At 37.4% G+C, this 24,936-nt stretch overlaps 1 protein-coding gene across 1 annotated transcript in view; it reads left to right on the top strand.

Annotated features, from left to right (window-relative positions):
• RAPGEF5 (Rap guanine nucleotide exchange factor (GEF) 5) overlaps nt 1-24,936 on the top strand; it is a 155,243-nt gene that overhangs the window by 58,894 nt on the left and 71,413 nt on the right. Inside the window, exons 6-7 of the mRNA XM_012721031.1 lie at nt 1,227-1,300; nt 5,149-5,274. Of these exons, the coding sequence (XP_012576485.1) occupies nt 1,227-1,300; nt 5,149-5,274 (200 nt within the window). The remainder of the gene's footprint in view (nt 1-1,226; nt 1,301-5,148; nt 5,275-24,936) is intronic.

Here is a 24,936-nt window from a genome sequence, read left to right as displayed (position 1 = left end):
GCTTTTTCTCTTGCTTTTTTTTTTTTCTTTTCTTTTCTTTTTAAGTGTGTTCTTGACAAAGAAGCTTACTAAAAGCTCTTCAGAAAATATTCATCAAATCATACAATTACCAATTTCAAATTCTTCATGTTCTTAGGCTAACCACTGAATTTACATAGTCTTCTTTGCTCTTTCCTGACTTGACCTGTGTCACTCCAACGTGCCATGGATGACTCCATCTCAAACTTTCGATATCAACCCAAATAGCAATTCTTCAAAGAAGCAACATTCTTGACCTTTCTGAAATAACTTCTCTCAGTTGGTTTTTTGTCATCTCATGACCTTTAATTCCATCTTATTTTTTAAATTTTTTGTTATTAGTATTCATAGATGTAGTTGTTCTTGTTCTTTGGTTAGCTCCTCAGTTAGTGTATAGATTCCATGAAGTCAAGGGTTTATCTGGCTTGTTCTCAGGAATAACCCCAAACCCAATCATAGAGTAGATACTAAATAGGTATTTATTTAAAGAGAAAACTGTAGAAAAAGAAAAATAACTAGATCATTGTACTTGGATCAGAGTTGAGGACATTACCTTTTTTTGTTGAATATCAGTGTGAAACTGGAGATTAGCAGGGAGCAAGAGAATTCGAGGCAAACCTTCAGTGATGAGTAGTTGAGACTCAATAAGTGATATATAGGCCAAAACATGGCATGTTGGCATGTATTATTTTTTGAAACTATTTTAGCAATTATGCCAAAGATGGATCATATGTGGGGAACCTAGAATCAAGGTTTTGCATTAGGAGATTATTGCACCAGTGCAGAAGGGGTAATGTGGACTTATCAATGAGCTATTGGAGGGAGAGGGGAATGGGAAAAGAGATGACATTAAGATGCTGCAGTTTAGACTTTCATAGTAAAAATCCTTTGAGAAAACTATACATAAAATATTGTGCTTCCTTTATTAATTAACCCTTGCCCATTAGACCAAAAAAACATAAAATATGACTCTCTAAGTGAGTCATCATCTATATCCCTATTTTCCCTCATGAGGGAAACACAGTATTGACATGGTGATGCTTCGATGGGTTTAGATAAAGAGAAGAATTGAGATTAAGCTTTTTCATTGCCACTGATTTAATAAATGTTTTATGTACAGATATCTGTTTGACAAGAAAAGATCTGAAGTTTTATTTTGTTGGCTACATTTGTCTAATATTGTTCTTTTTGTTTGTTTGTTTTTAAAGCTCTTGAGCAAAATGAGGAAAACAGTGAGAAACATGGTCCTGTCACAGAGGCTGAAGGTGTTCCAGGTTCTCAGGTAGGATCAATTTTGTGTAAATCCCTCATTGCCTCCTCTGTGTGTAGTGGTCAAAGAGGCAAGTGTTTGCAAATGATATTGGCTTTGCCAGTATCTATAATGAAAAATGCTTATTTTGATACATTCATTTCAACCCCCACCAAAAAACATCCGTATCAGTATGCTGCTTCTAAAGATGTGCTTATAAACTATCTTAGCTGTCTAGGCCTCATTAAAAAAAAAAAAAAAAAAAAAAAAAAAAAGATGCCCTATGAAGGATGACCAGGATGGAAAACCATGAGGGCCCTTTATAACCTACTTGACCAGTTTCCTGTCCTCCTAGGTCAGGAGTTAACAAACTCCAGCCAATTGCCTGTTTTTGTAAATAAAGAGTTCATTCATTTGTATACTGGCTTTGATGCCTTTGCTTTAAAGCTGTAGAAAATTGTGTAGTTTGCCAGAGACCGTATGGTCCACTAAGCATTGAACACCCCAGATTCATGAACAATGTTATTTCATTATAACAGTGGCAACAAAACCAAAACCCAGGGTCCATAATGAACAAAATGTTATTTTTTAGAAGTCTGCTTTTATTGTCCTCACTGCCCTTATATCTATATTTCTAAGCATTTACTGACAGTGTTAAGCGAGAACTTAATGTATTTTACATTCAGACCCTTTACCAAAAAGTTTGTCGGTGTTTACAACTGAAAAGACCACACTACTTTCATTTTTCCTACCTCCAGTATCTTCCCTGAGCCGTTTCTCTGGATCTGTGTGGTTTTATTTTTAGATCTTTTAACTTCTTCTATCTCTGGGAAATAAAAGTCTTCAGAAAAGAATTACCTCATGTTCCTACCATCAGATATTCCAACCTACCTATTTAATTACTCCTGCTCTTCACCTTTCCTCCTGTTACAGTGAGGGAAATACACACACGTTTCTGTCTGAGAGTAGGTCTTCAGGGTTTCTTCCCTGCTAAGGATATCACTCCTAAAAATGCTTTCTCTCCCTCTGTATTATCATACTGGCTTCTCGAGTGGTTGGTTTCTAAAAAGACAAATATGCTGGAATATCCCTCACCCTAAACAAGCAAATGAACAAAACACCCTTCCACATCACACTTTAGCTTATATGCCATTTATTGTAACATAAGAATTGTCTCTCATTTTCTGTTGAGCCCAACTACTTTTTCCTCAATCAGTTTTTTCCTCAAAAAATACTATATAAAAACTTACCAATTATTTCTGTCAAATTTGGAACCAATTCTGTTGAAACCATCTCATTTGCAATATTAGCTGCATTTGATAGCTTTTTAGTCTCTCCTCCATGAAACACCATCTTTACTACTCACCAAGCTCTCTTCCTAAAGCACTTCTTTATAGGTTGTTTTTCTGATTAACCCTCATTTTTCCAAAGTCTAAGCATTAGACCCAATTCCTAAACTTCTTTTCTCTGTTTATGTCACACTCCTGGTAACATCACCTATTTCTCCAGCTTTTAATACCAAATGTACTAGGATTACCTCAAGCTCCTATCTCAAGCCCCATGAAACTCCATCCAGATTACCAACCTAGCACCTGCACTTGGATGTCTAGTTGCCATGTTCCTTCCCAAGTCTTTTCCTGTCTTTCCAGTCTCACAAAATGACTATCAACTCTTCCAAGTGCTCAGGGAAAATATCAAGGAGAAAACAGTCTGCTAGGCCCTACTTTTGAAGTATATGCAGATTCTAACCACTTTTCACCGTATCTACTGCTATCCCAAGTCTAATCCATCTCTTGTCTGGAGATCAGTCTCCTAACTGGTCTTGTAGCTGCAACTGTTTCTCGCCACCCAATAGTCTATCTCAACACAGGAGGGCAGAATGAACCTGTTAAAATTTAAGTCACAATATGCCAGTGCTATGTTCAGGAAAAAAAAAAAAATCTAATCTTGTACACTGTCAGCTAGAAAGCCACGTAATATAACGTCCCATCATCTCTCAGGCCTGCCCCTCCACATTTCTCCACACAACTCCTCTCCAGCCAACTGTACTCTTCTTCCTTAAATGGTGCCAGGCATATTCAGGCCTCAAGACCCTTATACACTGGTTCCTCTGCTTGAAAAAACTTTTTTTATTTCCTTTAGTTCTTCATTCAAATACCATTTTTCTTAATAAGCCCTCAGATCATTTCTCTGCCTCTTTACCCTGTTTTACTTTCCTTCCTACCATGTATTATCCTGTGACATTTCATTGTCTATGTAATCCACATTCCATGTTGAATGTAGCTCCGTAACACATGTGACTTGGTTTTTAATTGTTTTGTTCACTGCTGTATCTGCAGAGTATATGGTAGATCTGGGCACATGGTTGTTGCTCAAATAAAATCTGTTAAGTAAATAAATGAATTAATTAAATAATGAACTGGGAGATATACTTGAGAATTACTCAGAAGATATTACATACTTAATATATTTCTAAATATAGTTATTGTCATATTGTAGAAGAAATAGTGACTAGGTGCAGTTATTTTAAAAGAAAAAACTGTACTCATGGATTGAAGTTCAGTGGTTTCAGAGTTTTGTCTAGCCTGCTACAGGGCTTTCCAATAACCCTGGCTTTTCAACAGCACACAGGCTGTTTTAAGAGAAACTAAGATCCCTGTCTAAGGAAACTTCAGAAACAAGCTGGAGGTTCATTGTGGGGGATGTTGTAAAGATAAATCTGAGACTTTGATGGAAGAACTCCACTTGCTGTCCTGTAGGAAATTGTGGTTTGGGCCACTTCAGGTATTTTTGTTTTCCTTCCTAATTGTTGAAGCAACTGCTCGGAGTTGTCCTGCCCTTAGGAATAAAGATTTATTCATCACTATGCAGGCATGGCTCCATTTCACTGATGCCCACTCCACAAAATGGATATCCTTATCACAAACCATTAAAGCCATGAAGCTGTGGATCTCTTACTGACCACTTGTCTGTATTTGGTCGTGTTGCTGAGTTCATTCAAAGCCTACGGATTATACTGGGTAAAGCAAAAATGTAATAGTTTGACTGCTCTGCCAGGAGTGACTTCAGATTTCTTTACTAGATCATGTCCTGCTATGAGATATGAGCCATTTTTTAAAAAAATTTAAACAGAAATAGTTTATAATTTGTGTGCTACAACCTTTTAATCAAAGTTGTAGAATTTTTTCCGTATTATTATCACTTAGGTACTTAGGCCTTAGGAAGAATACAATGTCTTTTGAATCATTTCCAAGCCCTGATATAGGAGTGTTGACTTTCTTTTCCCAATTTTTTTTTTATTCAATAAACTTTTCACTGTTTTCTAATTTACTAGCAGTTTTTCCTAATAATGTCCCAGGGTAACTTTCCATTTGTGAAAAAGCAAATTATCTTGTGATCTTCTTGCTGTGTATTTGTGCATGGAATGATCTGGTAGAGCAAAAGAATTAGGAGGTTGTGTACTGTTATTTTTAGTACTGTGTATCACTTCCCCCTTATTGCCAGAGTGGTTCCTGGCTAACTTTCCCATGAGTTTTTAACCTCTTGCTAGGCTTATGTAACAGGAAACAGGCTGTCAGGAACAAATCGTGGCATATCAGGAACACACTTTAGTGGCAAATGATTTAGTCCACTCTACTCTTCTCTCTTAAAGTAGATTGATGCATGAGCTCAATGTTTAGTTTTTTGGCATGGCATTGCTAGACTAAAATAATAGAATTTCAATTTGGAAAGGCAAAGTTTTGTTGTTGTTTTTAAACCAACGCCACGATTTAATCCAGGCGATAGAAATGATGAACTTATCATAAAGTGAAATTTGCAGTGGTGTCATGTCCTGGGACTGTGGATTTAAGTATATTTTCGCTTTTCCTCCAACTCTTAAGGCAGGGGTGATGTGCAAGCTTCAGGAAAGAGATGATATTGGACGAATTGAACTGGTTCAGAAGCTGGCAAGAGAAAACTGTCAGTTCTTGCAGACGGACAAAAAAGACCAGGAGAAGTCTGAACACGTAAGCCATTTTCCTCTTGGGGATTCAGGTTTTAAGGGGGTAGAAAAATGTTTCTGACTGGGTGTGTATTTGAAGAAAAGACTATTTAAAATTCTTTAGCTTTTGGTTATTTCCTTCCAAAAGCATCCTTCTTTGTAAAAATGATAGTTGCTTATAGACCTAACTGATAGCTATGCCACTGGATTTATAAGGACACATCTGAAAAGTAAGTCATACAGAAACTATAAGGACACATGTAAGCAAATATGAATACATGTCTTCTTATGACCCTGAGTTGATGGCTTTAGGTTTTATTTTGGGAGTTTATCTATAAGATAGTTTGTTGAAGATAAAGTTTGAAAGAAAATTCCCACGTCCTTTTTTATGTTTAACAAAAGGGTGGATGCTGTTACCAAATAAAATCACTAAAAATGATATGAACAGAAAATAGATAGTTGATGCCCTCATCAAGCAGGAGAGCCAGAGGGAGTTTTTCCAGTATCTTATGAAATGTTTGTGTTCCAACAAGAGTTATATTGTGTGTGCTTAAACTGGAGGAAAGGGACGCTCTGCTCAGTCCTCCTGAAAGTAGTTATTCAGATTGTGCCTCAGAACTGAGAATGCTGTTGTCATGCCAGGGAGACAATGGGACCTCTCTCTTCTGCCATACATTGTTGTGTATTGACTTTTTGTTGTTGTTTTTAAGACTTCACTCTTCAATACGGAACTATCAGTATTGCTCATGAAAGGGAAAATTCCTCAGTGCTTATAAGCATGTTTTTCTCTGACTTTGGTTTTCCTTTGGAATTTTATTTTCAACCCTTTCCAAGAGGGAAAAAAAAAATACTTCATGTTCTTTTTTCTCTAAGGTCATCAGTACAAATACCAGCCTTTAACCAAGCAGGAGAGGATGTGAGATGTTAAAAAATGGCAGGCTCTTTAGTTTATAACATACAGCATCTAGTCATTGCAGTTAGTGTCTCAAGGGGGAGAATAAAATAAAACACTTCAGAGCCTTCCCATTGAACTATCTCAGGGGTGGCTGTTGACTTTAAGTTTGGCTCATTCACTTTATGAGGTACTGCTGGAAAGTTTTGGCACTTGTTCAAGTTGTAAAAAGCTCAGGGTTACCTGAATCAAAAACTGACTCCTCACCTTTGTGTGTCCTTACAGTATTTGAATATGCTAGTGTGGGGGTGAAATTTCTTAAAACAATACTCCTTTTGTTGTATTTTATTTAGAAGAGTGGCTTTTGTGTTCCATGTTATTGATTTCAAAGAGCAGTTTATCCCACATTTTTCCATCTCTGAAACCAGCATGAATTTAAAGATCAATGGCATGAAAGCAAATTATAGTTTGTGAGAATTTTTTTTTCTTGTTGGTCCTTAAAATGAGTGACATATTTTATAGTGGACTGCATATTGATCCATTGGACCAGGGACAACCTACGGTAGGTCATGATCTTTTAAAATCACAATCAGACAGTAGAGTACTGTCTCCCCAGGGTTAGAAATCAGTCTTAAGCCGCAGCTTACCAGTTACTACAGAGGTACCTGCATTACCTTTGTTTTATATTTAGTTGAATCTAGAATATTACAGTTACAACTAAGAAAATTATAATTACCTTCCAAATATGTAACAGTACAAACCTAAACTTGATGCTGGTAATTGTAAAGACAACATGAGACAAATTTAGTGCCAGAAGATTTGTAGCTTTGATTATGGTTATTTACTCTCTGTTACCATTAACCCTTTAAGATTGTAAATTAAAATACTAATGTTTCTCACTGCTTACATGAATGTCATAATATGGATGCATTGAAGAGCTCATACTTCTGAGAGGAAAGATAATAAATAAGTAAACATAAGAAAGATGATCTTTCCTTTCTAGACTTTCCTATTGAAACTTAAAGCGAGACAAGGTGCGTGTTAGGAATCTTTCATCTTCGTGTTAAATATAAACTTTATCACTCTTTGATATCTTTCCTGCAGGATGACCAAAAGATGATACTTATATAGTACTTCATTAAATAGGTTGTTTGACACTACACATTTGTGGTTTTTACAATAATTTATTAGGAATAAAAATCATTTGGCAGATTATTTTACTCTCTTATATTTTAAGTGTTTGTATCATCTATATCGTTGCTTGTGCTTGAAGATCACTGTGTCCATGAGCTCGATGCAGCCTTTTTGGTTTTTTCTGCCCTGCCTTCTTTTCAGTATCAGTCATGTGTCCTTGCTCTTGAAAACTCAGTCTAATAACAGCATGTACAAAGGAAACTGCAGTTTACTTAATGTAAACCTAAGTCTACTGTTTCCTCTTCTTGTTATAACAGTAACAATAATGACTAAACCCTGGAGTTACATACAGATTTCCTTTCTTTTTTGATTTTTAAATACTTCAGCTACTTAATCTGTCATTCCTAGGTCCAAGATAGTTAAGTAGAGAGTGATAACATTGCACTTAGAATCCAAGTTGCCTAGTGAATCATTCTTTTCTACTAAACTACATTGCTCCTCCAATTCTAGAATGCCTCATCCTTTTTTATACATACATGCCAAGATGAGAAAGCTACTTTGAAGTGCTACTGCATAAGAAAGATGAATTTGATAAAATAAAGCTGGCATATCTTGTTACAAATTGAAGGGTCTTAGAGCTTTCAGAGTAGGCATTTTTAATACTTCCTTAAACTAGTAAATGCCATGATTATAAATGTGTGCAATTAGAGAAACACTTCACTGTGCTTTTGCCAAGGTGTTTCTAAAAAAAAACAAAAAGTTAAATGTATAATTATCACAGATTTCTCAGGAAGCACTTGGTTTTCCTATTTTTACTAGCTAGATGTAGGTAAAATTAGCCAGCACTCATTTCTAAGTGTTGAAAATTATTACCTGAGAACTTCAAGAGGGGTACAGAAATTGACTCTTCCTGGTAAACATTATGATAGTGGGATTAGTGTTTGGTTACTGACTCTTCAAAGAAATTACATCTTACATAGGCATCATATTTCATAGTCTTTATTTTGTGATCATAACAATAAAAGACAGGAGTATATGTTACTAAATGAGAACTTTTGTGCTTGACCTTGAAGCATGACTTTTGTCACATAGGGTCATCACAGAGACGAGCGATTAAGGCATAGGAGCAGAAGAAGATGCATGACTTGAGCACCCAGTGATTCATGGGGAATGCAGAGGGTAGGCTGTAGGGATGCTAGAATTTGGTTTTGAAAGGCCATAAGTCACCCTGTGGAAGGGAAGTGGCACAGTCAAACATGATCTTTGTAAGTCTCCTCAGCATTGACTTAGGTGGGAAACTGATAGGAAGAGAAAAGTGTCAGAGATCCCTTAGAAAGCTATAATAGTAAGTCAGCCCTGAACCAGGGCTATAATTATAGGAAATGAGGTCATAGATGTTGAGAGTAATTCAGGTAATAAAATTGGCATAATTTAATGACTGTTAATAGTGGGGGAGTGTTCTGTTTTGTACTAAGCAACTTTTGAATTTTTATTAAAGCTTATTTGATACAGTGATAGAACATAAGAATGTTCTGTTTAACATATGAATGGTTGGTGTCCTTTGCCAAAAAGCTACATGATAAATTTACCTTGCTTTGTTTTCCTGTGATATATTTCAGGTGTCTGTGATATATGCTAAAATACACAGTGTTTATCTCATTAACATTGTCAAATGGGATTTCTGGCTAATAGTATGAGGAACACATAAACCCTTGTCTTCAGACCTTTTGAAAATACCTTAAACAGAATCTCTGTAGCACCAAAATAAGTGACTTATTTGACCAAAGTTTTTGGCATTACCTACAATGATTATCTACACCTTCTTCATAATTATCTATGGTTTTAGGAATGCCTTCCCACCCAGACTGTCTGAGCTAGTGTCACTTGAGTACTTTTGGTCATTTAGTCACTCAGTATACCTTTGGTAGAACCAACGTAGGAGATTCAGAATAATATTGGAAGTTCCTACCTGGAAGGAGTATGATCTGATTGGGGGTGGGGGAAAAAAGCAAAGACTGACACAAATAACTGAGATTCAAGGAAATTGTGATAATAATACTCAGAGAGCTGCATGGGGGCTAGAGAAACTTATACTTGTGGGAAGCAAGATTCTCTCTTCTAGCAGAACAGAGTTTAACATAGTCCTTAAACTAGGTTTTGGTTGAATTTAATTAAACAATTCATATGGAAGAAAAGCACTCCTAATGGGAAGAATAGCATAAGAAAAATAAATGTCAAAATACAAAATATTTCCAGAAAACCACAACCATTCCATGTCATCAGAAGCAAGAGAGGGAAGATGTAGTGAGACATCTTTAAAAAGGGACCGGATTGTAGAAGAATTTGGGGGTTAAGAATTTACTTCATTCTAGAAATGAAGAGGAACCACTGGCTATTGACCTTGTTCATCTTCATAAAAGGAAGTCAAAATGCTAAATTTGGGGAATGAAGATCTATCAAATATATGTGGAAGCCTGTTCAGCAGTACTTTCTCTAGGAACTCTGTCTATATCCCTCCCTTTCCCCACCGCTTTTTCTTCAGGCCTTTTGTTAAGTGTGGGGACCCACCCTACTTCCTTCCCCTTTTCTAATTCACTCATGAAGTATGGGTGGGAAGGGGATTTTGCTTGTTCTGAAACTGAATCTTGGCATGGTCTGCTGCCAGGGTAGGGTCCCTATCACTCAACCCCAACCGGAATTTCCTTTCCCTGTTTCCTGCAGCCTCATCCTGGAATTCTGCCTACGTCAAAGGGCTCCTTGTCCAAGGATCATTAGGGGAGAAGTGGTTTGGTGTATTCTGACTGCTGTCATTCACATTTCACATTTCTGGCTTTTCCAAACTTTGTCTATTCCTTTGGGTTATGTTCTGTTTTTATAACATAAATATAAGGAAACTAAAGAAAATCGTAGTTTTGTCAGTCTATTTCCAAACTTGCCTTATACATCTTGGCAAAAAAGTTAAGAACAATCTTGACATTATTTGAAGTTTACCGGTAATTTAGTTTAAGCAAGAAACTACCTAAACAAAAATAGAATTTTTTTTAAAGATGTATTTATTTATGAATACAAGTGCTGGGTCTAGGCTAGCAGTGTAGAAGGTGAGAGGATTCACCAGACACAGAGTAGGGAGCAGAACAGGTAGATTGAAAGACACTGCTGAGGGGAGCAGCAGGCAAGACAGGAGAAATCTGTTGGCACCATGTAAGTCAGATCTCTGGCCAGGAATCGAACTTGTCTGTCATGGCTGCCCATAGACTGCTAGTGGTGAGACTTGAACCCTTCTGCCACCAGGGAGGCCCAAATCAAATAGAATTTTATAACTCTATTGCTTAGTATTAAAAACCAGAATTCTTATGTAGTTGGCAACTCATACTATATTAATTGCTCACTTGTAAACTGAAAAACTGTAATGTAAAAACCACGTTATTTTTCTTAGTGACAAGCCCTGCCTGTGTTGATTTTGTACGAAGGTACTTTTCAAAGGGAATAGGCTTCCTTGAGTTCATTGTTGGAAATCATTTTCAGTCTGGATTAAAGTGACCACAGAGTAATGCAAAAGTGATCAAAGATTGTTTTTGCCTCCTAGAAGTTTAGAGTTTAGCAAGGAAAAAGATTTACACAGAGAAAACAAGTAACCATTCAGGACAGTCTTTTGATGAAGTGTTTAATTTCAAGACTTTCAGAAAGAAGGGAATACCTTTAACATTTTCTACAGCTGTAGCAATCCATGGCTTTCTTTATTCAAAAGAAAGGTTTACAGGTTTGGTTTACTTTGTGCACTTTTTAAATTATTTTCTGTTAGGGGTCTTTTTTTTTTTTTTTTTTTTTAACTCCAGAAAAATGGCAAGTAGGCCGCCAGTGCGAGTCCGGGATGTGCGCGTGCTGTCTGGAGCCATCTGCTCATTAGTTGTATTTTTAGATTATCACATGAAACCCATTGCAAGTTCCGACATTTTTAAAAAGTAGTTTCAGCATTTTTTAAAAAGAGGAGTTTGTCATTGTGTTATGTGTTTATTTTTCTGAAAATATTCAAGTTTATCTTAAAAGACTCAATTAAGAAAACTGATACCACTCAGCAATCAAAAAAGATAAGCTCATGCCATTTGCAGCAATATGGATGGAGCTGGAAGGGATCATGTTCTGTGAGTTAAGTCAGAAGGAAAAAGAAAAATATTGAATGGTTTCATTTTCTAGAAGGAATATAGAGAAGCAAATAAGACATGGGGGGGAATTGTATTGTTATTACAAAATTAAACAAAACAAAAAAGACAACTATAGAGATATCCTGCAGGGGAGGGGAAGGGAGAGAGGCAGGAAAAAGGGAGGGAGGAGTGTGGGGGACTGTGGTGATGGTGCATTGGCAGATTGGGGGAGGGGGAAGCAAATATTGTTTTAAAATGAACAAGAATGTAAATACATATAGAAATTAATTTTTTTTAAAAAAAACTGATACTAGCTCAGTTATATGGATCAAACTTATGTTGTCAAATGTTCCCCTGTGTATGTATTCCCTTTGGTAAACTGGTACCTCAGTTTATGAAGTTCTTTACTTGTAGTATTAAAGCAGCCATATCATGTCTAATGTGTTTGATAAATCGTTAAAGGCAGTATTGAAAAACAGTTTATCTTTGGCTTTTAACCCTCTCAGTGATAAGGGTCACTGAGTAAGTAGCCTTGTGTTCTGTTCTACTCCACTCCTCATCAAGACCTGAACAGCATTAATAGAACAATGCTAATACTGTATAGATTGTTGTCTGATCAGGTAACACTAGAAGTTTTTGATGGTTTGGTTTCATTTGGATTTATAATAGAAGCTCTAAGACAAAAAGATAGGGAAAAGACAGGTGGGTGGTACTTCATGATAACTGGGTACTGCTAAGGCTTGGAGAAATAGAAACATGAAGCAATATCAAGAGACATCAGTGCTCTCAAGGAGCTAATCCTTTCCAAGAAATTCAGAGGCTGAACTCAGCTACCTATACAGTAAGTTTCATGCAGGATACTATGGAACCTTCTAACCCCGACCTCAGCTGGTCTAAGAAGACAGATAGAATATGAAGGGACATGAATATGAAGTGAGGAATGACAGGCATTCCAGAGAGATGTGCTGATGCTAACGGGCCTGATGCAGGAGAGGGTGCTATGCTCTACAAGTAGAACCTAGAGTGGTGAGGGCACAAGGTTGGGGGTAGTGGCGGGGAGCAGGGCTAGAGGAGAGAGACTGAAAAGCCAGAGAAGCTACAGCCTTAGCTACAACCTGTATGTTTGCCCCAATGTTAAGTATTGGTGAAGATATAAACAAGGGAACAATGATTCGATTAAAATATTAGCGATTCCTCTGCCACAGTGTAGATGGTTTTGCAGAAGAATGGATCTCACTCGCTCCCATCAAACCTTTCTGACTCTCTTCCTCAACTCCTGTCCATTGGTTTTTTTGTGGAGCCATCAATAGCATAAAGATTAAGACTTTTGAGAAGCTCAAGTCCCTGAGAGCTAAATAAAGTTCCGGAGGAGGGAATGTCTTAATTACAAGTCAGTTGTAATTCATTATCTTTACCCTAAATTATACTATGTCATTTTTCTTTGGAAGGTTAATTTTGAACGAGTCCTGTTTTTGTAGAACTGTTTTGAACTTTCATGTTTTTATTAATAATCACCATGCATGCCTGTATGTTAACTTTACATTTATTTACTGTGCTAAATATTTGTCTTACATTGATTCAGTTAAAGTTTAGTGATTTCTGAGTGGTTCAGGTACTTGAGTTGATAAAGATGAAGGATTTTATGAAAGATTTCCATGTAGGATGCGAAGAACCTTTTTTCCTCTTGCAATGGGAAGTGGGTGGAAAGGAAAAAACTCCATCTGGCATACTGCAGCCCTAAATGTTGTTTTAAGATAGCAAAAATAGAAGATTGCTGAAAATATCATAATAGAACATAACAGACTGTGGGCAAGTGTACAGTACATATTTTTCTAATAAATTGTATTAAATACCCTTATTTTACTTAAAACATGAACAATGTTCTTATTTGTCATTGCATGAAAATGTGTTTTGTTTTAATTACCCATCCCATTACTAAAGCAGAAAAAGGACTTGTCTTGATTTGTAGAAGTCAATGCTGTACCAATTAAGTTACCTGAAATAGGTTTTATATTGTGGGCTTTTTCTTTTCCAATATTTCCCTCCTGTATTAAAAAAAAAAAAAGTGGGGAGGGCCCTCCCCTCCCTGGTGTGCAGCAGGTTAAAGCACTGCACTAAGAAGCTTAAGCCACTTCTGCGTGAGTTCGATCCCCACCTGCCCTGGAGGAGAGCCACATGGCGTGGCAGACCTCTCCTGACCTGCCTGCTTCTCCCCTCAGCAGTGTGTTTTGTTGATCTGCCTGTTCTGCACCCCACTCTGTCTCTGGTGAATCCTCTCACCCTGCATCTCTGGCCTATACCCCAGTTCTGTACAAATAAATAAATAAATCTTTAAAAAAAAATGTGGGTAAATAAATCATGGTATATATCTTCATTTATTGTACATTTGCACATAATTAAGTGAACAAGGCTCAAGCACTTGTAAATGTCCTCTTTGTTCAGGTTCCAGGAATAACTGGACATGATAAGCTGAGCTGAGTCAGAATAAAGGACTAGGGGCTCCTCAAGATCCCAGAAACACACGAGGAAGAAAATAATGGTGATCATAAGACAACTAAGGTGGCAGGAAGTAGTTTGTGGTAGGGACTTAGAGGCTGGCTCAGGAAAACTGACTGAGTCACAGGAGCTTACCTTGGTGACTTCAAAAGGTGGGGGTGGGTAAATTATGTCAATTATGTAAAATGTTGCCCTTTTCTATTGAAGAAAGGAGCTATAGATGATTATTTAAATCTCCCATGATCCCATGATCTTGCTTTAGTTAGGATTTATAAGGGTAAAACAAACTTTGTATCCATCTCATGTGAAAGTAGTCTAACGGTCCCCAAATGGTACAATACATAATAAAATCCTAAACTGAATTTTATGGCTGATGGGTGCTATCGCTTTTTCCCTGCTCACTGAACTTACTGTTATTACAAACTGGGGGACTATGATGATGATATGCCTTTTACAATCCATTTAAGAGTCCCGGCATTTTCCTCTGGGAGTCATAAGCATTGGAAAAAACTTTAGTCATCATGTGTCTTGATTGTTAGGGTAAGAAAATAATTCATCCCACAATGGGTATATGCTAAATAGGATTATAAAGAGTTTCTTCTAAAATGTGTAGTATATGCTATCTGATCCATTAATTCTTTGGAGTTTATTAATTTTAATCCAGTCTGTGTTTTTATCTCTTCATGTTTCTGAAGTTATAGGGCCCTGAAGTAAAGCTAGCCTGATTGAAATGACATTTGCCCCAAACAAACTATTTTTCTCCTACTCATGAGCAGTTATGTCATAAGAAATTAACACAGCATTTCCTGAAAGCAGGTACAAACAATTTTGTCAGTAGAAATGGAGTGGGATTATTCAGTGCTTCTCATTAAATACCCATAGGGAAGCACATACCTATAATTTATCTCATTATTAAAAACAATACTTCAGATATAACTTGAAAAAAAAACATGAAACTGAGAGGGTAATTGAAGTGATGGAGAGTATTCTATTCCTTCAGAAATTTATTTAACGGGATTTGAAAAGACAGAACCAGAACTACAGTGTATAACATGGCAGAGGTGGGAGTGTACATAGTCTGAGATGGTGCTGATTGTCACCTGCGGGTTTGAGCTGAAGGGATAGACCAAAGAGACAGTGAGGGAAAGATTTTGGAATTGGATGAATGAACCCTTAAAATCCAAGATTATAAACCTCAGAGAGCCAGTTTTATTCTATAGTCTTTTAAGAACTATACTTGAATACCAGACGTTTGTGGACAGAAACATTTCATGACTTGTTAAATTATTAAATTCCATTTCCATAGTAATTTAGCAATGGAATCTGAACTTTAACTCAGATTTAAGTAGATCCAGTTGGTTCTGTCCCAAATTAGTAAATCTCAAATTCCTGGCCTTGGGGATTACTCATAATCTTGGCATATGGAGGAGTTCTGCACAGACCTGAGAAAAGTTCACCACACCCTGGAAATCCTAATTAATAAAGATCAGAATGCCTTAGGTACATTCAACATCTGCAGTTCCCTATTCCTATGCCCCACCCTCTGTGGTTTTATGTTCCATATCTGGGTATTCCAGAACCTTTGGGGAAGAATTTTGAGTTTGCTTCAACCCAAAATGGAAAAACTAGTCATGGCATCTTTTTCTTCAGAGTGGTAGATGCTGGCAGGCTGTAGATATCTCAGTGTGGTGGGCACTGGAAAGAATAGTTGGGTAGCCTGTGGAAGACCCAGAGTTAATTGCATGTGGATTCCTCAGCTGAGTGTGCTGACCTACCAACTCTGAGGAATTTGATCACTTACCTGACCACACTGAGGTTTCAGGCAGAAACCAGCCTCCCTCATCCCTCAGACACTTAGTGTCTCCGCCAGAGCAACTTGTCTCAGTTTCCCATGCTTGAGCTCATAGAGATAACAAAAAAGAAAGAAAGAAAGAAAAAGAAAAAGAAAAACAATCATCCTGGGTGAAGATGGGACACAGGGATACAGCCAGATAACTGTTTGGTTTGCTGTTACTGGTCATTCAGTCAAACACACAAAGTTGACTTTATTGAGGGCCTAAATTTTAATATCAATAGAACTTTCTTTCCTATATAGAACATTTTTTCTTAGTGATCTGGCTAAGATTACTGTATTTTTGCCTTCATTCACTGAGAGAAACATATCTTGATCATGGGAGCTCAGGTATCACACCAAACAGAACAAAGACAAAAGGGTGCAAGGTCTGATTTGAGTCCCTATCATGTGTGAGCGAGAAGGATGAGAGGACAGACAGGAGCTTAAAGAAGGAAGTAGTAAACAGACAAGAGAGCCCAGAAAAGCTTGTTGAAGAGAAAATTTGAATTAAGTTTTTGTTTCCTGATCATTCCTATGAGACATTCCCCAAATTACACATCATTTTTTTTATTTCCTCTGTTATTTCCAGGTAAGGACACTAATGATAAATGGCAAAAATCACAAATCTAAATTAAGGTACAACTTTGTTGGTGTTTTTGCCCCCGCCCATTTGCTAGCTACAGTGTTTTTCAAACAGTATTAATTTAATTCAGATAGTTCTTTGTTATGTTTTAATGACTTTATTTTTCTTTTATAGGTATTTAACAATCAAGAACAAGTTATCAGGCAACCAGTTGGAATTTACAGCACATTTCTGTTAAAGATTTTTGTTTTTTAAAATTGTTTTACTGTTAGAGAATCTAGAAATAATAGAAAGCTACAAGGAAGAAAAAGAAAATTAAATGATAAGCAACCATGACCTGCCCTTCCCTTTCTCAGTCTGTACATGTGAAGGCCCCCATGAGTTTCCCCATCTATTTAGGGGGAAATGTGTTTTCCAGATTTTGCGTTTATAAATGATCTAACATGCATATCCCTGCAAAAAAAATATTTGTTTATATTTCTTAAGGATAAATTATTCTCTGAGTAATTATTACTTACTGGTAAGAACTATGTTCATCTCTTTTATGTGTTTGCTCAACTACTTTCCAGATAGCTTATGCCAGTTTTCACCTACATTAGCAATACATGAAAGAACTTGTTACTGCAATGCACTCAGCCTCACCTTCACCCTCGTTGAGTGTTATGATTCTTAGGAGAGGAAAGGAAGTATTTTTTTTGTCAGGTTGATAGGGGTAACGCATTATGTTGTTCATGTTTACATTTCTTTTCCATTATGATTGAATCTTGCAATTTATATCAACCCATTTATCTTTCTTCTGTATTTAACCTAGTCACCTCCTTTGCCCATTTTTCTGTCGGGAGTTTTCTTTTCTTTCTTGTGTGTGCATATATATAACTAAGAATGTCTATCTATATATATGCAAAACTGTTATCTTCTCTTTTTTTAGATACTTATTTTTATTTATTTATGCATATAAGAACTGAGATGAAGACCAGAGGTATGGTGGATAAGAGGCTTCACCAGAGACAGAGTAGGGAGCAGAACAGGTAGATCTACTGAAATGCACTGCTGAGGGCAGCAGTGGGCAAAACTTGAGAGGTCTGCTGTGCCATGTGGGTTAGCAACCTGACTAGGGATTGAATTCATGCCTAAGTGGCCATGATAGCTCGACAATGCTGAGATTTAACCCCTTGTCCATCAGGGACACCCTTTTTTATTTTCTTAAATTGTCTTTAAAGTTAGATAGTCCTTCCTTATTCTGTGGCCAATAGTCAATTTTAATTTCTGCTGTTTCTTCTCAAGTTCTTCTTTAAATTGAGGTCTTTCATATAGCAGAGATTTATTATTGTCATATGAGAGTAACATTTCTTGATTTGCTTATTGCATATATAACTTTTCTTTAGTTAATTTACTGTTAGCAGTAAAACTAATTTTATTCTGGAGGAATTGAAATTCTGCTAGTAAATTTCCATAAGGTTAAATATGCTAAGTACAAATTTAGTGCTACAGTATTTTCTTGATCTTCAGTTTTCTCATCTATAAAGTTAGACTGGCGATCTAAGGTTTCTTTTAATTCTAAAATGCCTTTTTAATGTTGAAGAATTCATCAGTATCTATTCTTCTGAATACTGAACACCTTTTGGAAAAATGTCTACATTTTACAGTGGAAATCAACTGATTACCCAGGCATAATCTTTGAGTAACTTAAAAAAAAATGTGATTGAATATGCTCATCAATGCCTAGGATCATTCTGTTCTTTTATATTCTAAAAATACTCCTGTAGATAGAACTTTAAAAATTGACTCTTCATAAATGGTGTTGCTATGGGACAGATGGCTGATCCAGCACATCCAACTAGAAGTATTTCTGCTATCAGGGTATTAAAGTCATATTTCAAGTCAAGTCATTAAATATTTGGGATTGTTTTTTTGAGTTCGGAATGTCCTGAGGAGAGGACTGAGATAAGGAACTCCCAAATAATGACAAACTAAAAAAACATTAATTATTACTGCCTTGAGCTCTTAGAAATAACAAGAAAGTGGCCTCATTATTTATACTTCCAAATATCATTAACTAATTACTACCCACAACTTAGCTCCAAACCACTCCAAACATAAATTTACATCTTTCCCATGTCAATAGTGCACATAATTTACTCTCTGAGGGAAATCCCTATTTTTTATTTGAAGTTTTGCTCCTAATGTCTAACACTAGACTTTTCAATCCATGTTTATGGACCTATATCATTGTGGGTGATTGGAAATTTTTCCCAAGTTCAAGTACTCAAAATTAAATCTTTACACACCAAAGTTAAACCAACTCCAGAATTCCATTTCATTTAGATTTAGATTTTAAAATTTAAATTAAAGGTTTTATACTATGGAGAATTAACTTGGAAATGCTAAGTAGGAAAGACAGAGAGATTCATTCCCAATAGTCATTTTGAAACAATAGTCATTCACCAAATACTTTAGGAGAGTTCAGACTAGAAAAAGCGTAGGCACAAACTTGCAAACTTTACTCAACCACAGTCTATGGAGCAAGGATCTTACCTGGGCAGATTTGAATATGAGGATTTCAATACTCTTTGTCACCCCAGTGTACATTAGTTTGCAGAGTGTTTACCTCATACATAGTGCTACCACTATTTCACTTCATTTTAAATTTTCCTAATACCAACTTTGTGTGAGTGTGCAGTGAACCAGGTGACAGTTTTACCTTTCTTCCAATCTCCTTCCAAACTTGAACAAGGTTTCTGAAATGTTTACTGCACAAAGCAAAGGCGCGCCTTTCTAAAACACCAGGGAATGTACAAAACATGAAGAAACAAGAGTGTTTACTTAAGATGCTTTGTATCTCCTTTGCTCTCTTGCCATGTGATCTGGCAGTTGCTAGGTAACTAGGAAATTTTCATTCCATAACTTGCATAAGTATGGAGGCTTCCCTTTTCATTAGTGCTTTGTCATCTCTGAAGTTACACATGCTTGCGCACGCACGTACGCACACACACAGGAACATTGTGACGCTGCAGGCATGCGGACAATTGCACGTGTCCAGAGACACCCACGCGATTTGGATGTAGCCGTAAACTTTACTGACTTGGAACCTTCCCGTTTCTTAAGAATATTACTTTATTCTTTCTTTTCATTTTAAAATAATTTCCATTGCTTGAATACTTTCCATTTATTGAAGTATGATTGAGAAACAATATATCTCTAGGCATTGTTTTGATTAGTGTACACATACATTGCAAAGTGATGTATACCACACTAGTTTGGTTTACCACAACCAAACTAATCAAACTGTTTAACTTATTCATATAATTACTTTGTATGTGTGTGTGTGTAGAACCTTTCAGATCTATTCTCAACAAATTTCAAGTATACAGTCACTTTTTGTTTTTTTATTGAAAACTTTGGTTTGTAACATAAGTTTCAGGTTGGCAATAATAGAATTTGATACATTTCAAGTGATGATCACCTAGAGTCTAGTTCCTACTTAACTGCTCTACAGGTTGACCCCATCACTAATTTCACTCCCAGTCCACCCCCATCCTAGTTAAACTTGAAAATACTTCTGTTGAGTCTATTTAGAGTTAGGCTGGTATGTTTCCAAATAATTCCACCTTATAAATTAGATTTTCTTAATCAGGAGGAGATTTCAAACACAACTGAGTGTCCTGTACTAGGAAGTTGAGAGGAGAAATCAAAGCCATAGGAAATAGTGCTAGCTATCTGGTGCTGCTCTAAGGATCCATATTATCCTTTCATTATTAGGATTTTAAAGGTTTCTGTAAAACTACTGTGAATTATTCAAACCCCATATGACTAGTGTATGTCTTAGTCATGATATAACCTGGATTTTGGTCTGTGGGTTGACTGGGAAAAGTGACAATATTGTCATTTTTCCTCTAGAATAACTTACCACCACCACCTCTCCTCCCAACACACACACACACACACACACACACACACACACACACACACAAAATAATTTGAGAATTCTTACAAAATAAATTGAGACTGTATAAAAACTTGAACGTATTTCTGTATAACATTTTTGTTTGTCATTTCTGTGAAGCCACCCGGAAAGTAAAATTTCAGATTTTTTTTAAAGATTTTATTTATTTGTGCATACAGAATGGAGTATAGGCCAGAGGTGCAGCGGTGGTGAGAGGATTTACCAGAGACAGAGTGGGGAGCAGAACAGGCAACTCCACGAAGTACACTGCTGAGGGGAGCAGTGGGCAGGTCAGAAGAGGTCTGCTGCACTATGTAGATCACCTCTGGGGCGAGAATCGAACTCATGCGGAAATGGCTTTAGCTTCTTAGTGCTGTGCTTGAATCTGCTAGGGAGGGCTTTTTTTTTTTTTTTTTGGCTTCTCTTATATGGTGAGTAAAATGTAAATTGTACTTGATGGCATCAAGATATAACAATAATGAGAGGTGGGAATAAATTTGTCTCAAATATTATCATACAGACTATTTGTATCCCATGAATTGATGGGCTCACGTGATCAAATTATTTTCAGACCCAGTTTTTCTCCAGTGACTCCAGTAGTTGACATTTTCCCCCCTTCTTCTCCCATGTGTTAAGACATGCTGAAAGATCTAATGTAGAATTTACAGGCACCCTCATTTCTTCTAAATCACCTTTGAATAGGCTCCTGTTAGGCCTGTGTGCACAGGGCCATGCCCTCAGTTGCTCTCTGACCTGGGCTTCTTGATTTCCCAGAAAGGAAGGGGTAATTCTTGGTGATTTCCCAGCTCAGCTGACCTTTTGCTGGGTTCCCTGGGGCCTACTAACAAAGGCAGAGGGTATGTAACTCATGAGTCTTAGTAGAAAAAAATCATTAGCAGAGCAGGAACATGGGGCCTGCATGGCAGTGTTCTGGGCCTCACCTCTGTGGCCATGGGTAACATTGTGCCTTGTTTGTCGCTGCTAGTATTTGATCCTGCTTATGCTTCAGCCTTATTGACTGCATCCTTTCCCCACTCAAAATCTAGGGGCTCACAGGCACTAAGTAACTCTTGACTCAATTTTTAGAAAGTAAGAGAAAGAACAAAACAGTACTTCTTTTAGGTTTTGGCCTCTAAAGCATTATATGTCTTCTTGGTGAGTGAGACTTGGGGTTGGGGGTGTTGAAGTAAGTACCAGATAAGAACAACTCTGTATTCCCATGAATATTATCCATGTTATCAATCGCAGTTCCCCAGAAAGACTTCCAGCATTCTTTCCGCCAGGATCAGTGAGCTCTGTAATTAACTCTCGTGATGGCCTCTGACTCTCAATGGTGCATACAGCACCACAGGGAACGATTTTCAATGCAACTGAAAAAAATGATGAGTCGTTACTTGTGTGTTTCTTTAAATTTAGTTGGTACTTACACACTCACATACATGAGCAAAATCGTAGCAAGGCCCTGGTGCAATTCCATTTTATAACTCTTTGTTGTTAATATCCTCCAATACCACAGAGTTGTGGTAATTTCTGCATCCCTATTTGGAGGGCTTTCTCTGTATCTAGCCCTCATAATTGGGTCCATAAGGTAGAAGTTATCTGATTTTACAGGCAAGAACACTGGTGCTCAGAGAAATTGAACATCTTGGTAAAGACCACCCAGTTAGTAAGGATTTGAACCTAGGCAGGCCTATCTTTGCTTTGGTGGGTATCACTTTAATTTTATTCAAGTCATAAGGTCTTTAAAGAGTTGCCATCATCTTAGTTTACTTTTTGTACTGGTTAAGAAGTGGTTATTATCTGTGAAATAGAGGCATGGACCACACCCCTGGTATGGGATTTGGTGGAAGGGAGCTTTGGCAAGGTGTAAAGAGTATTAAAACCACTTAGATATATATATATCTGGTCACTGGTGATTGCAGGGTGCTTGGTGTAGGACAATGCCAAGTCATTTGCATATATTATTTTAGTGGCTAAAAATCTTAGGGGTATATAAGCTTCACATTTCAGATGACACTTTGGAATTTGGGGAGTACATTTTCCCTCTAGAACACTGCTGTAAATGATTGTCAGGATTTCAGTCTAGGTAAGACAGACCCGTCAGGCCGCCTCTGTAGCTGTGGTCCCAGCATTTCACTGAGGACATGGCTGACACTGGATGAGAAGTGGCTAAAAGATCTCAGATTCAGAATCAAACATTTTTTCTACTGTGGATGAGCGCTAATTAATTAATTAAGCTCTATACTTAGCATCTGACTTTGGACTCTTGGTTTGTAACCCCTGCTTATCTAGATCTTGATCTTGATCTTTTTGTTCTGCAGGCTTCTAGCTTGAATTTTTATTTGTTGCCCTTGCCTGTTCTCTGAACTGAGTCATGCTATGGCTGGAACTCTGCTCCCTGCCTTTGCCAATCTCTCTGTCCTTGTTCTTTGGTCATTCTCATGAATAGTATCTGTCCTTATCCATCATTCACCACAACATTCATTCATTCAACAGGCATTTCTCTGGTTTGTGGGAGAGTGGAGCAAATCAAGTCTCTGTTCTCATATAGCTAATAGCAGAGAAGAACCAATGTAGGTATTAAATAAGAAGTGTTAAAACTGTGAAACCTGGTGGAATTAAATTAAGTCATCTAAGGAAATGCTAACATAACCTGTTCTAAAGCTCTTAGATTTTTGACAGCAGGATGATGAACTACATGACCCATACGGGAGCATATTAATGTTAAGTTGACACAAATGCTCCAGAAACTGAAAGGTCAAAAGTGCTGGGTCATCTCCCTTGGCATCCCCTCCTCCATTCTGGCCTCTGTGCTTGGTGGCCAGTGAGTCCTGACCTCTGGACTGCATTTTCAGGAGTGGCACTTCTTCTAGCTTGGGTTCAGACTTAGTGGAACACATCACAGGAGACCAAAATGCAAAAGACTGTCCTGCTTCCTACGGCAATTTTGGCAGTGACTGTACGTACTTCTGTGGCTGCAGCTCTTCCACGGATGCTCCCATTCACATCTCCAGCTCCCAGTGGCTCCGGTACTCACTCTCACCTCCTCTTTCCATTTCAGGTGCGGGGGAAGATACCATCTCATAGTTATCTCACCAGTTTTTTGGTTAATTTCCTCAAACCTGCCCATATTTCTGTAAAGTCTCTTCTATATTTTTATAACTCTAGCTGAGTATCCCTCTCTTTTTTGCCCAGTATCCAGAATGATGCTTCAAGTGAATATGACGTCTTCAACTACCTTTTTTTATTGCTGTACAATAGGTCTATTAACTAACGCTGACCTCGGGATCAAATTCTTAGGTTTGTCCTAATGTTAGGATTCTTAGGCAACTGGTTTTGCATAACAACAGTTATTAGAGGCAATCAGGTTTAATAAATTTTGTTCTTACTCTCTGGTAGCCAAAAGCTGTCTCTCCAGGCATGTTAATTGCTTTTCTGTGGAGTTTGCTGAAATTCCATAACAGCTTATGTTTGCTTTCACACCTATAGAATTCAGAGTTTTCCTAGATTTTGTAAATTTGGGAATGATGAAATCATAGGCGTTACTTTGAGTTATTAATCTTAACATTTGTGGATTTTTTAAAAGGAACAATTATCATTCTTTAAATTCTCTCTGCCATTATTTAGATAATGTCTGTCTACAAAGATGAATTTGTCAGGTTAGCATTTTGTGGGCTGGTCACTCTAAACCACCGCTCACCTTGACACACATCTGCTTACTTAATCTCTCCATGTACTCACCTAATCATGCCTATCTTGCCAGCAATATTCTTTTGACCTGTTTACATTTTTTTACATGAGAAAAAAAGAATCATGAGATAAATTGTCAGCAAATTCTGTGAAGGTTGTTCTCAAACAAAACTGTTTTTTGGCCAGCAGAGAGATGTTTTTTTCAGATAAGCACTCCAAGTCTGCTGCACCCGCATCTGCAGTACACGGACAGATGCGGGCACTGGCGGTTTGGTCAGCGAGACTGTGTGAATTTGTGAGGCACCTGATGAAAAGAGATACCCTACTGCTAATTCATGTGCATTTTCCCTATTTAGGGGAACCATACTCTGTGTTTCTGTGACAAAACTGGAATCAGGATATATATATTTTGCAAAATCTTAGGCTTGGCAAAGAGGTCCAGGTCACCCCTCTCATGGAAGAACCCCCTTTTGCTTATCCTGTGAAACTGCTGACAAGCTCTGCTCCAGCTTGATTGAGAGAATCATTCTGCCTCTATTAACATTCCCTTAAAGTAAACCATAATTGATCTCCACAGTCTCACACCCACTTGAGGAAGGCCATCTTTCTAAAACATTGTGAGTAACCCTACAGTTCCTTTTCCAACAGCAGGGCCGGTCAAAGGGTGAAAATGCTTGAGTGTTACCATTGCGTTCTCCTGCTCTTTTCTGTACCAGATGTTCCGGCTGCCTGCACTGTACTTCTCAGGGCATGTTTCTCAGTTTTTCTGTCCCCTCCTCCCCACACCATGTACTCTGCTCAGCAAACCCTGTGCCCTGTGCTCATCGTAGCCTAGGTATTTTGGTGGTGTTCATTTTTCTGAGATAAAATTCACATAGCATGAAATAATCCATTTTCTACATGTACCATTCAGTATCTGTCCATTGCAGAACTCATCAGGCCCAAAGTGCCTTTTGCCCTGGAAGTTCATGAA

This window comes from Condylura cristata, unplaced genomic scaffold (assembly GCF_000260355.1).
Source record: "Condylura cristata isolate star-nosed mole 26May11 unplaced genomic scaffold, ConCri1.0 scaffold00005, whole genome shotgun sequence".
Taxonomy (NCBI): Eukaryota; Metazoa; Chordata; class Mammalia; order Eulipotyphla; family Talpidae; genus Condylura; species Condylura cristata.
This window is presented reverse-complemented; position numbering and strand designations above follow the sequence as displayed.